Consider the following 11173-nt stretch of genomic DNA (forward strand, 5'->3'; position numbering starts at 1 on the left):
AAGAGAATTGCATTGGTCAAGATGGGAGCTAACCTGACTCTGTAGAAGGAAGGTCGGGTTGTGGTTGGAGGGAGGTGTCTTGGAGTTTCTGAGCTCCCAAAAACCTTTGCATCCTTCAACCAGTGCTGCACTGAAATTTCTGGATCCTCAGTCATGAAGTGTAAAAAAAAATCTACGGGAAAAGGTAACTGAACTGTACAAAACAGGAAGAGGATTCAAGAAGAAGATCTGAGCTGAGAATGCCAGTTAGTTCTACTGTTCAAACTCAGATCAAGAAGTAGAAAGTGAGGGGTTCTGTTGAGACCGAACCACAATCGCAAACATTTCTACCAATTAGGAACTGAAACTAGAGTACTGGACTGGCACCGGAACTGGAACCCTACCTTAGTGAAAAGAGAGTTGAGTTGGAAAGCAAAGCTCTCAATTTACCGGTTGATCTTCGATCCAGTACTCGCCTATGGTCATGAGCTCTGGATCGTGACTGAAACACGACATCCCGACTAAGCGGCTGAAATGAGCGTCCTCCGGAGGGTGGCTGGGCGCTCCCTTAGAGATAGGGTGAGGAGCTCGGTCACCTAGACAGAGGTCGGAGTAGAGCCGCTTCTCCTCCGCATCCAGAGGAGACAGTTGAGGTGGCTTGAACATCTGGTCTGGACCCCTCCCTGGACAGGTATTCCGGGCATGTCCCACTGGACAGAGGCAGTGGGGAACACACCGGAGAGACTACATCTCTTGGCTGGTCTGGGAACACCTCGGGTCCCCCCTAGAGGAGCTGGAGGAAGTGACCAGGGAGAGGGAAGTCTGGGTATCTTTGGTTAAGGCCTGGTCCCACAGGATTTGACGGCCATGTCATGGGCACTTCAGAAATTCTTTCCGCGTGTAAAGGCGGCCAGATTTTGTACGCGCGTTGATTCCACTGCCACATCTCGGCCGTTGCACTGCCAGTCCACTGCTAACAGCGTCTGGATCACGGGGATGAAATTTCTTGTGCTCCAGCCGTGATATGGAGGTGAAGGCCAGTGGGACCGAGCCTTAAGACTGCTGCTCCTGTAAGAGAATCTGGCTACAGAGAAATGATTATAGCCATAAGTCCCTCCCCTTGCCAGGGGTGGACGCAACAAAAATATCATTTTAAGTTTTTGACCTTTTTTTCTCTGTTTTATCAACACTTTTTGTTGTTGTTTTTTTTTTTCTCCGAGACAGAAAGCTGAGAGTCCTGAAAATCTCCTTTCGAAAGGGTTTTCTAAAGTTTAGGAAATTTCCGTTTACAGAACCGGCTAAAGTTACGATTGCCGCCTCTGGCTATAGATTGATTCTGAAACCGTCTTGAGTGTGACCAGAGGCTCGTTCTCAGATGAGCGGAAGAAGATGGATGTGTGGATGATTTTTTTTATTTTTTATTAAATACCTTCACCCAACTATGAATGGGAAATAGGTTTTCGTGTTGTCATTGCTGGCATCCACGGGAGATGAATTTCCGCGGGCGCAGTCGGTTAACTCGGGGGAATGGCTCCCCCCATCATCGGGTCGGCCGCTGACAGGCTTACTTGGCGCGAGAGCCGCCGTTTGCAGGTTTTGGTGGAGAGCAGTGCTCACATGTGACCGGAGATGCTAACGCATCCTGGGTGTGTTGCAGCCCCAGACACGAAGCACAAGCAGAGTGGGTGTCTGCTCCGGTTATCTTGTTCCCACACGTGCACGCTCTCGATGGCGGCCTGACTGTGTCCGTGGTGAGGACAGGTTTAGGCTCCATTTGTCTGTTTTAGCTCCGATAAAAGCGGAAGCTTCGAGTAGCTTGTATGGTGGCTAGCTACAGCAGCTGCTGTTTGGTGACGAGCCCAAAAAGCTAATGCAGCTTCGGCTAGCGTTCAGCGACCGAGTGGTTAGCTCGCTCTGCGAACAGGAAGCTAGTCCTGCTACGAGAGCCCTCTGAGACCGTGCGAGAAGAGGTGTTAGACTGAGGAGAGGAAGATGACGTCCCACTCTTATAGTAGAAGGAAGTCCCTCCTCCTAGAGTGGACGTCACTTCCTGATGGACAGTCAGGACTGAAAAAAAAAAGCTTCTGGGGGCAGCGCATAGGGGGCGTGTCCCATAGTGAGAGACCGAATGAATGTTGAAAGAGAACCAGGGTTCATTTCTTAACCTAACGTTTCGTGTTATCGTTCATATTCTCTGACAAATGTTCAAATCCTCATTTCTTTCAGGGTACATAAAGCTAAGAGTACAACTGTAAATATAGATATTTGTTGTTAAATCATCCTTTGAGTTCAACCGCTTACAGTTGGTTTTTGCTCATTTTTACAGATCAAGTCACAGTTTCGCCGTTTCCGGTCACGGCATTGCCGTCGCCCCGCCGTCCGTACCCACCCTGTCCGCCGCCGCCGCCGCCACCAGCAGCAGCAACAGTCTGCCTCCACCTGCTCCGTCTTTCGCCGGCACGGACCCTAACGCCCCTCCCCCGCCTCCCTTCATGGAGGCCGACCTTCCCCCGCCGCCCTCGGATTACCCTCCCCCTCCCCCGAGCATGGGCCCATCAGATAGCAGCTTCCCGCCTCCACCTCCTTTAGCTACGGGTGCGGGTCTTCCTCCTCCTCCTCCTCCTCCTCCTCCACCTGCAATCAGCTCCTCCGGTGGTTCAGTCCCACCTCCTCCTCCTCCTCCTCCTCCTCCTCCATTTCCTGGACGTTAACGTAGTTACTTCCTATCTGCTGACTTAGAGGAACGAGTAAATAAATATTTAAAAAGTTTTCCACTCATTCTTGTTTTGTTTGTTTGATCCATCCGAGTGCAAATCTACAGCAGACGAACAGGGAGCTGCAAGTCCCGGCGGCGCCGCCGCATTCCTGGAGAAAACAAGCCGAAACAGAGATCCCTGAACTCCTGCGGTCCGATTCTCCATCTTATTTCTGAAATGATTAAATCACATTCATGTGTTTGTCGCTAATTTAACCGTTTTAGAGACGGCTGCTGCTCTGCAGCTGCGAGCGCTTTATCTCGAGGCTAGAGAGGCTGTAAAGTGTTGAGAGCCAAGACTCATTTAGCACACGGCGGTTAGCGAAGGTAAGGCTGCATCTAAACACGTGAAGTCTCTAGAGTTGATCCAGACTCAAAAAATCGTGTTCTGACATGTTGGAATGAGGAGTTTTACCGGAAATTCACTTATTTTTTTACCTATAATTATTAAAAAAATCATTTTATTTTGACTTAAATTTAAAGTTTTAATCAAAATTAATATTCAGGAGTTTATCATAAATTCAGATTTATTCATAATGAATAAATGCTTATTTTTTTATTAATAAAATACATTTTTAATGAACGTAGGAGAATTTCCACTCACAAAATTGTGTTTTTAATCACTAAAAACATGGAAAGAAGAAACAAAATTATGATTCTGAATGTAATCAGAGGTTTTTGCTTGTTTGCTAATCAGAAATGTGAGTTTAAGCCTAAATAATTTGTTGAATCGGATTGCAAAAGAAGTAAATTTCAGCAAAAATGCATTTTATTTCTGCGTTTTTCAGCTTGTAAATGAAAGTGGAAATATTTCCACTTCCAAACATGTGTTTTTAATCACTTAAAACATGAAAAGAAGAAACAAGAGTGGCTAAAATGATGATTCTGAATGTAATCAGATGTTTTATTTGCTTGTTTACTCATCAAAAAATGAACTAAATAATTATAATTTGTTCAATTTCATTTCAAAAGAAGTGAATTTAAGCTAAAATACTTTGTACTTTAAATCTGTAATGGTTCATTGCGTGCAGTAAGGAAGCAGCTTAAGCAGATAAAGAGTTACCTTTGAACTTTCCACGAATTACAGTCATTAAATTGCATGATAAACTTTTTTTATTTAAAGTGAAACCATTCTTCCTGATCTTTCTATTAAGGTGTGGACAAAAACAAACAGTCATGCTCTTTTATATCACCATTTCGTAAGTATCCACATTTTGGAAACTCAAGTGGACGTCCACTCGAATTGTTGCTTTGTTTTTCAGGATTCCTGCCTATTTAGGATGCATCGCTCTGCTTATTTTGTGGTGCCATCTTGTAAAAAGACGGCGAGAAGCTGCAGAACTGTCCAGCGATCTCGGCGTCTCTTCATCCGTTTACATTATCCCTATTTATGAGCTCGATCGGGACTTCAACGAAGAAGCATCTTCTGACTCGGAGTCGGGAGATGTCTCTCTTCCTCCTCCATACATGGTACGTATCCCCTCTTCCGAATGTGTTATTTGATGTATTGATAGAAACGTCATAATTCACAGTATTTTTGTTCTCTAGACTCTTCCACCGTCGTACTCTGAACTTCCTCCATCGTATACGGACCCTCCGCCCTACAGCGAGCACCAGTGACCCTCCTCTTCCTCTATTTATGTGATCAAACTTAAAATGCTGCTAAAACATGACCGAATTATCAGCAGGTGATAAAATTCTGTCGCATCAGTGTTTTACTATCTCCAATGGGTCATGATTCATGAGCGGAGACGCAGGAGCTACGGATACCCAGGACTGAGCGGCGCTGGATTTGGTGCAGAAATGTGACGTGTCTGTTATGTTTTATGAAAAAGCACTTTGATAAATTAATAAAATATATATATATACACTTTTATAATAAATATGTGTAGAAATTTGTGTAGAGGAGGAAGTTAAATGTCTAAAATAAGCATAAGAAATATGATTTAATATGTTTTTTCAACAATAAAAGGCTGTTTTCATAAATATTTTGTTTTTTATTAAAAAAAATCCAACAACATCCAATTTTTTTTGCTAAAAATTTGGAATTTTGAAAACCAAAATGCTGCTTTATTTAAAAAAAAATGCATAAAAAGTTAATTTCTTATACTGTTTTTATGAATAAACTTTTAAATAAAGGAAATTTTTGTTCTGATTTTCATTTATATAAAATGAATACAAGATTTAATGTAAAATATATCATAATGTGTCAAACCTTAACGTTTGTTATACTTTGTGTGTTTGTTTTATGGATAAACATTTTAATAAATTAAAAAAATAAACTACTATGAATAAATGTGTAGAAATGTGTGTAGAGGAGGCAGTTAAATGTCTGAAATAGGCATATGAACAATGATTTAAGGGGTTTTTCACAATAAAAGACCTTCTTCTCATAAATAATTTGTGTTTTATTGAAAAAAAATTCAACAACAGCCTAATTTTTTGCTAAAAGGAGTAATTTTAAAAATTCCATAATGCTGCTTTATATTTAAATTTGTTAATTAATTAATGTATTTATTTATTAATATGCTTTTAGCAAGAGCTAATTTCAATATAAAGTATAAAAGTATTAAAAAATAGATTTTTGATACTGATTTTTATTTCAACAAATGAATAATAGCCATAAAAATAAATGCAATTTTTGTTCTGATCCTCATTTACATACAACATAACTAGAACTTTGAATAGAAGATCTAAAATAAAGATCATAGAGTTCATCGTTTCTTAAATTTTAAGCTCTTATACGTCGTCTGATAAGCTAAAATTGACATTTTTAACAAAATAAAAGCCCTACAAAGGTGACCAGATTAAATATGTTGTTTTATTTTTCATAAGAAACGTTAAATAAAAGGCAAAACTTGAGTGTTTTTGTCCTTTGCAGGACTCTGTGTCTTTAAGGCGGACGCTGACGCTGTAAAACTTCTATCGGTAAATGTCTCAGACTGACATAATCCTCTGATTGCACCACAGGCCGGGAAACTCTTCCCTTTGATTTTTAAAAGAAGGTACGAATTGATCTTTTAGTATTTACAGCCCATTTGGATATATGTTTAATATTTGTGTGAATTATGTTTGTGTTTCATCTGATCTGTGCTGCAACTGTAGAATAAAGATCCACTTGTAGTTGAGCTGTTGTATAAATCAGATTTTTTTTTTTCTGTCTACGCTGCTGTTTTCATCCACTTCAGGTGGTTTTAAAGTTTTCAAAGTAAAAGTATATGGAGAGAAAATAGTCTCATTCGATTTGTGTGTGTGCGATTCTTGATTTGTAACTCACAATACATTTTAGGCGTATCTTTATGTACTTAAAATTGTGTCTTCACATTTACAAAAACCACAAAAAAATGCTAAATATAATTTTTTCACAAATTAAATCTTTAAATAAGTACGTACAAATCGCCTGATACACACACAAAACCGTACAGTGAGACTTTTTATGTACACATGATGCCTTTAAATGCTGTTAGAATGCTGGGTCATCAGAGTTTTATTATAAAAAACTGTTTTAATAACTTAGGCTGTGAATAATATCTGGTGAAAACTTGACATTTTCCTGCTTTCTTAAACAGAAATGCTTCATAATTGATATAAAAAAGTGATAAACTGTGATGACCCAGTTTTCTAGCAGCACTTAAACGCATCATTTCCACAAATCTTGTACACATGAAGTCTTAAATCAGACTTGTGCCCAAATGCAGCTTCATGTGTATATCAGGTGATTTGTGCGTACTTTATAGATATTTGTATGTGTAGTAATTTAAAGTTGTGCATGTGTGAATTATATTTTGTCATTTTTGTTAATGTGAACACACAATTGCAAGTTATGGATAAAATGTACGAGTTACAAATTAAGAATTACGCTTACACAGATTAGATGAGACTATTTTCCTTCCATAAATGTGAGATAAGGCGTCAATCCAGGTCGAATACCTTTAATTAAAGTATTAATAATATGAATTAATATACAAAAATCAAAGTATACAATCACTACGCCTTCTTTTATCTAATGCTTGATTTTTTAATTTCCACAAATGTACTCTTTATTTTAAAGTTTCAAAGACTAAATTTAAATTTTGTACCAACATTTTAATTAGTTATATGTGTCTCCTTACAGGTTAAACTTCTACAGCTATGGGTTCTGGAGCAAGTTACATTCCATTTGTGTAAGTATGACTAATATTTATAATCTATGTTTTTAGTTTTCACTTTACTTTACTTGACGTATGACAAAATGTGCTTCCAGAATGCCCTTTGTGGTGCTGTTTGTGGCTACCATGCTCGTCTGCTTGTTGTTGTTCTTCAAAAAGGAGAGGGCGGAGTCAGAAGATCAGGCGGAACTGGACACGCCTCCTCAGTACAGCAGCATGGATCACCCTCCCCCGTACTCACTGGTGAGCGCTAACGCGTCAGTTAGCTAAACACAGAAACACAAGAGGAACGTTTGGAGGAACTATTAGAGTTCCGAGAAAGAAAAAAAAATACAAAAATATACATTTGTTTTAAATCATTGGGGCATTTTTCTGATGATGAAGGAACATTAAGATTAAAGGGTAACCAAACAGCAAATCTACTTTGTTTTTTGCTATTGACCTCTATAAATGGGTCTTTAAAATCCTTTAGGTTGATCTTTGACACATTTATGACAATTTAAAATAAACTTTCTGAATTTATAGTCTACGACTGTGCTGCCCCCTACAGGTTAAACGAGGTATTACAGTTGAATTTTGTGATTGATCAACCGGTGTAAGTCTCACGTCATTTAAGAAGTCATCATGCTCTGCAGCGCGAGTAGAAAAGCCCCGCCCATCTTTGGTTTTGTAGCGGTTGGTCGTTATCGTGTTAGCGTTAGCATGACTTTATCTTCGGTAGTCAAAAATCAATTGGCTTTCACAACTTTCCAGTGGACTTAGAAGTTAGACAGCAATGTTTTAGTGCGATTGGCATTAATTTCAGAGAACTCTGTCCTGGTGATGGGATTCGCAATAAATGTTTCACTCTAGATTGCTAGCTTAATATGTTAGCCTTTATTAGCCATGATGCTATTTGGTCTGGACCATGAGCGTCTGCCTCTGGAGAAGGTGGAGGAGAAATATCCTGGTATACTGGCATCACACCACTCTCCATATTCAAGACGTTACCTCACCGTCAACCACAGATCCAAACCACACCTCCCCCGCTCAGCCCGCCTCCTTTTTTTCCCGCATTTTTCAAATCTTGGCCTCCAACTGTCCAGTTGTGTCACTCTTTAAAATTGCATTTTTGAGCATCACTTTATTCAAATCGGTGTGAATTAGGAACAAATGAAAGAAAAGATGCTTCTTCATTTTCCTCAGAGGTGAATTTCTAATGAACTACTGCCGCTCTGCAGAAACTATGTCCTAGAAAACAACACTTTTTTTCAAAGATTTTTGCTAAAATTGGCAAAATCCTAATTAAAAGACCACTGGGAGCACTTTGAAAATAGATGGAAGATGAATAGAGTGGAGCTTTAAGTCTAGATTTTAGTCCTAATAAAAGCTGCAATAATTAAAATTGAACTAAACAGAAAATTTTCCTGCTTAAAAGTAAAAAAAGTTAAAGAAAACTTACCTGATGACCCAAAAAAAATGGAGATTTCCTCTAGATTTTATTTTAACTTGAAACCTAAAATCTAGAGAAAATCTCAATTTTCACATATATATATATATATATATATTTAATCTAGAAAAATTTTAATTTACCTGAAAAATTCTGGGGTTATAACTAATCAAATAAACTTAATTAGGAAAATAATTTTCCTGTATTGCTTGCATGGTTTATAACAAACTATAAAATAAATTCTTACACAAATTTAAAAGAAAAATTAACTTTAAAATGTCTTTTTTACCAGTATGACCCTAAGCTGACAGACATTTGGAGAAGAAGCCCCCCTCCCCCCTACGACACCTGTCCTGTGATGCAGCCCGAGGCGCCCAATCAATGGAGGCCGCCCAGAGAGCCTCCTCCTCTGACTCCGCCCTCATCGCCCATCAGAGGTCCCGCAAATGGATGAAGCCAACAAAGTCATCGTTTCCTTGTGCTTTTTCAAAAAACAATTATAAAATATTTAATAAAATGTCAGAGCGCTGAAAAGAAATGAATAAAGTTCAAAGTTATTCTGAAAAACTTTAATGTTTTCAAATGGAGGTCAAAACTACATCGTCCCAGTGCGTCGACGCACCAACGTTTCTTCAGGTTCTACTAAACACTCTTTCTCACGGTACAGTACTTACGGTTGGAAAAGGAAGCTTCAATAATTACTGAATGAGTCGGCAAAGTTTGGACGGAACATTGAGGAGTTCTGTTCGGAGAGATTCCTTGGCTTCTGAAACATGTTAAGGCAAAAGTAAGCAGACGTTACAAGCCACTGGTTAACTGATGTCGTACATCAGAATGAGTAAAGAACAAACAACGTGCGGATTCGTTCCCCTCGCCTCTGTATTTCGGAGCTCTGAAGGGAGTTCAGCTACGTTCACAGCGGACTCTGCAACACCCGTTTAAACACTTTGACCAATCAGGGACTCAGATCTGGTAGCGATGTATGGATGGCGTTCCTTTCATTGACGGAAGTGCTAATCGTTTGAGAATTGATCATAAAGGAGAAATTAATAATCGCCGTTTATACCTGGAATAACATGCCGCCAAAGCCGAATCCAAAATTAGTGGCATTTGAAACTGTAGTGGTGTCTGAAAGTGGAGCCGTAGGGACTTAGGGGTGGCTATCCTTGAAACGCATTTCTGCACGTGTGTGCTCTGAAGCTCAGAAATGTTAGTATTTTATTAATGTAATTTGTGAATTCGGTTTTGCATGACTTATTAAAGTTATAAAGCTAATGTTATATATTTTCCACTGTACAGCTCGACTCCTCCCCCCTGGCGTTCCAAACAGGAAGTACCTGTTTGCTCCAAGTGGTCAACAGCTATAAGTCAGAATAACCATTTTTGCTCTGATGTATTTTCTTAACATCCCAATTTTTTAACCCTATTCTTTCTTTATCGCAAGTTATTCAAGTTATAAACTGACCAATCAGATTCCTCGGTGAAAGCATGTGGTGCCTGCTGACCCCCACCTCGAATGTTAGATTCTACCGAGTCCTTTTTTAGTGTGACTTGTAACAAACTCAGCTCATGATTGGTGACCTTAGTTCCCAAGAACTGTAACTCAACTCGGACCAATCACAATCGTCTGGCTCCAAATGGCGACGCCCATATGGTGGAAACATGGTGACTGAATTGGCTTTACTTTGATAGAGTTGGAAGTAAAGCATTCTCACACCCGCTTCGTCCAGTCACAATATACGTCTATTGTTTATGGTATTTTACCACGCGCTAACAGCTAAGCGCTAGCATAGATGACCGTCGACTGTTGATGATGTCATCAGCCCGGTGTGAACGCAGCACGAGTGCTACGAATGGTCAAAACCTCTGTTACACAGACAGAAACGCTCGTTTGTACTGATGTGTAGAAAGTATGCCGGCAGGCCGCTGTCTCTGTGTTCCGGTGAATGTATTGCATGTATCTTCAGTTCTCTATTGCTGGTCGGCTTTCAAATCAGCAGACACACAATTAAGCACAAAAAAAAAAAAAATCATACAACAGCTTTAAAAATATTCAATGCCACATTTGGTGTCTGGTCTCACTCAGCCCCACTGATCAGATGTAAACGTCACACTAGAAAGGCTAAAGATGACCTCCCGGAAACCTACAGACGATCACTCGCACTATTGCACCACACCTGATGATCAACAGAAGAATTTCTGTCAAACTAAACACGACTTTGACATTAGGTCAACAGAGGAAGTTTGTACAAAAATGCTCTACATGAGGCTGGTCGTTTGCACAGGATTGTGATGCTCGGGTCCTCGCTGTGGCGAGGACACCCTCCCCCCCCTCCACCCAGGAACGAATCGTCCTCTCATCTGATTGGCTTTGCTGGCGAGCTCTTTCAGAACACCCAGCTGACCGGGACCCACTGGTGCTCCATCGACAGCTTCTCCAGCGCCGACCGCAGGCCGCGGAACGCCATTTCCAGACCGTCGTTCACAATGCAAAGGTCGAAGTAATGTCCGTAGGCTCTCTTGATGCGCTCGCTCTCGTCCACCGTCCTCTTCAGCTCCGAGTCCTGGAAGCAGGCAAGAATAAGACAAATGGGATTTTTGTACTAAACTGATATTTTCAGAAACAGCCTCGCCTGCTTTTACTTTTTGACCGTTTTCTTGTGATGACGACATCTACTCTTGCTACTAGCAGGACTGCATGGCGTCCTGGCCGGAAGACACGTTTGGCGCCCCCTACAGGGTCTCAAATTCAGACGTTCCAGCTGGGATTCAAACAGGAACCCTCCTTATTTCAAGGCAAACGCGCTAACTGACTGAACCACCGATCAGTTAGTATTCAAGTGGAAAGTAGGGACCTCTCCA

At 40.3% G+C, this 11173-nt stretch overlaps 3 protein-coding genes across 9 annotated transcripts in view; 2 read left to right on the forward strand and 1 right to left on the reverse strand.

Moving 5' to 3' along the window:
- The window catches only part of abi3b (ABI family, member 3b), a 13688-nt gene extending 10931 nt beyond the window's left edge, over nucleotides 1-2757 (forward strand). For both annotated transcript variants that reach the window (XM_024285780.1, XM_024285783.1), the window contains exon 7: nucleotides 2306-2757. In XM_024285780.1, the coding sequence (XP_024141548.1) occupies nucleotides 2306-2690 (385 nt within the window). In that variant the 3' untranslated portion in view covers nucleotides 2691-2757. The remainder of the gene's footprint in view (nucleotides 1-2305) is intronic.
- Nucleotides 2758-5613: 2856 nt separating this feature from the next.
- Nucleotides 5614-10341, forward strand: LOC112154663 (tumor necrosis factor ligand superfamily member 6). Its single transcript, XM_024285784.2, has 4 exons — nucleotides 5614-5739; nucleotides 6849-6897; nucleotides 6978-7125; nucleotides 8604-10341. The coding sequence occupies exons 2-4, from the start codon at nucleotides 6866-6868 to the stop codon at nucleotides 8763-8765; spliced, it is 342 nt and encodes a 113-aa protein (XP_024141552.1). The 5' UTR covers nucleotides 5614-5739; nucleotides 6849-6865; the 3' UTR covers nucleotides 8766-10341.
- The window catches only part of mpp2b (membrane protein, palmitoylated 2b (MAGUK p55 subfamily member 2)), a 68826-nt gene continuing 67095 nt past the window's right edge, over nucleotides 9443-11173 (reverse strand). For all 6 annotated transcript variants that reach the window (XM_024285776.2, XM_024285778.2, XM_024285775.2 and 3 more), the window contains one exon: nucleotides 9443-10875. In XM_024285776.2, coding sequence (XP_024141544.1) covers nucleotides 10699-10875 — 177 coding nt within the window. In that variant the 3' untranslated portion in view covers nucleotides 9443-10698. The remainder of the gene's footprint in view (nucleotides 10876-11173) is intronic.

Source organism: Oryzias melastigma, linkage group LG19 (assembly GCF_002922805.2).
Source record: "Oryzias melastigma strain HK-1 linkage group LG19, ASM292280v2, whole genome shotgun sequence".
NCBI classification, from domain to species: domain Eukaryota; kingdom Metazoa; phylum Chordata; class Actinopteri; order Beloniformes; family Adrianichthyidae; genus Oryzias; species Oryzias melastigma.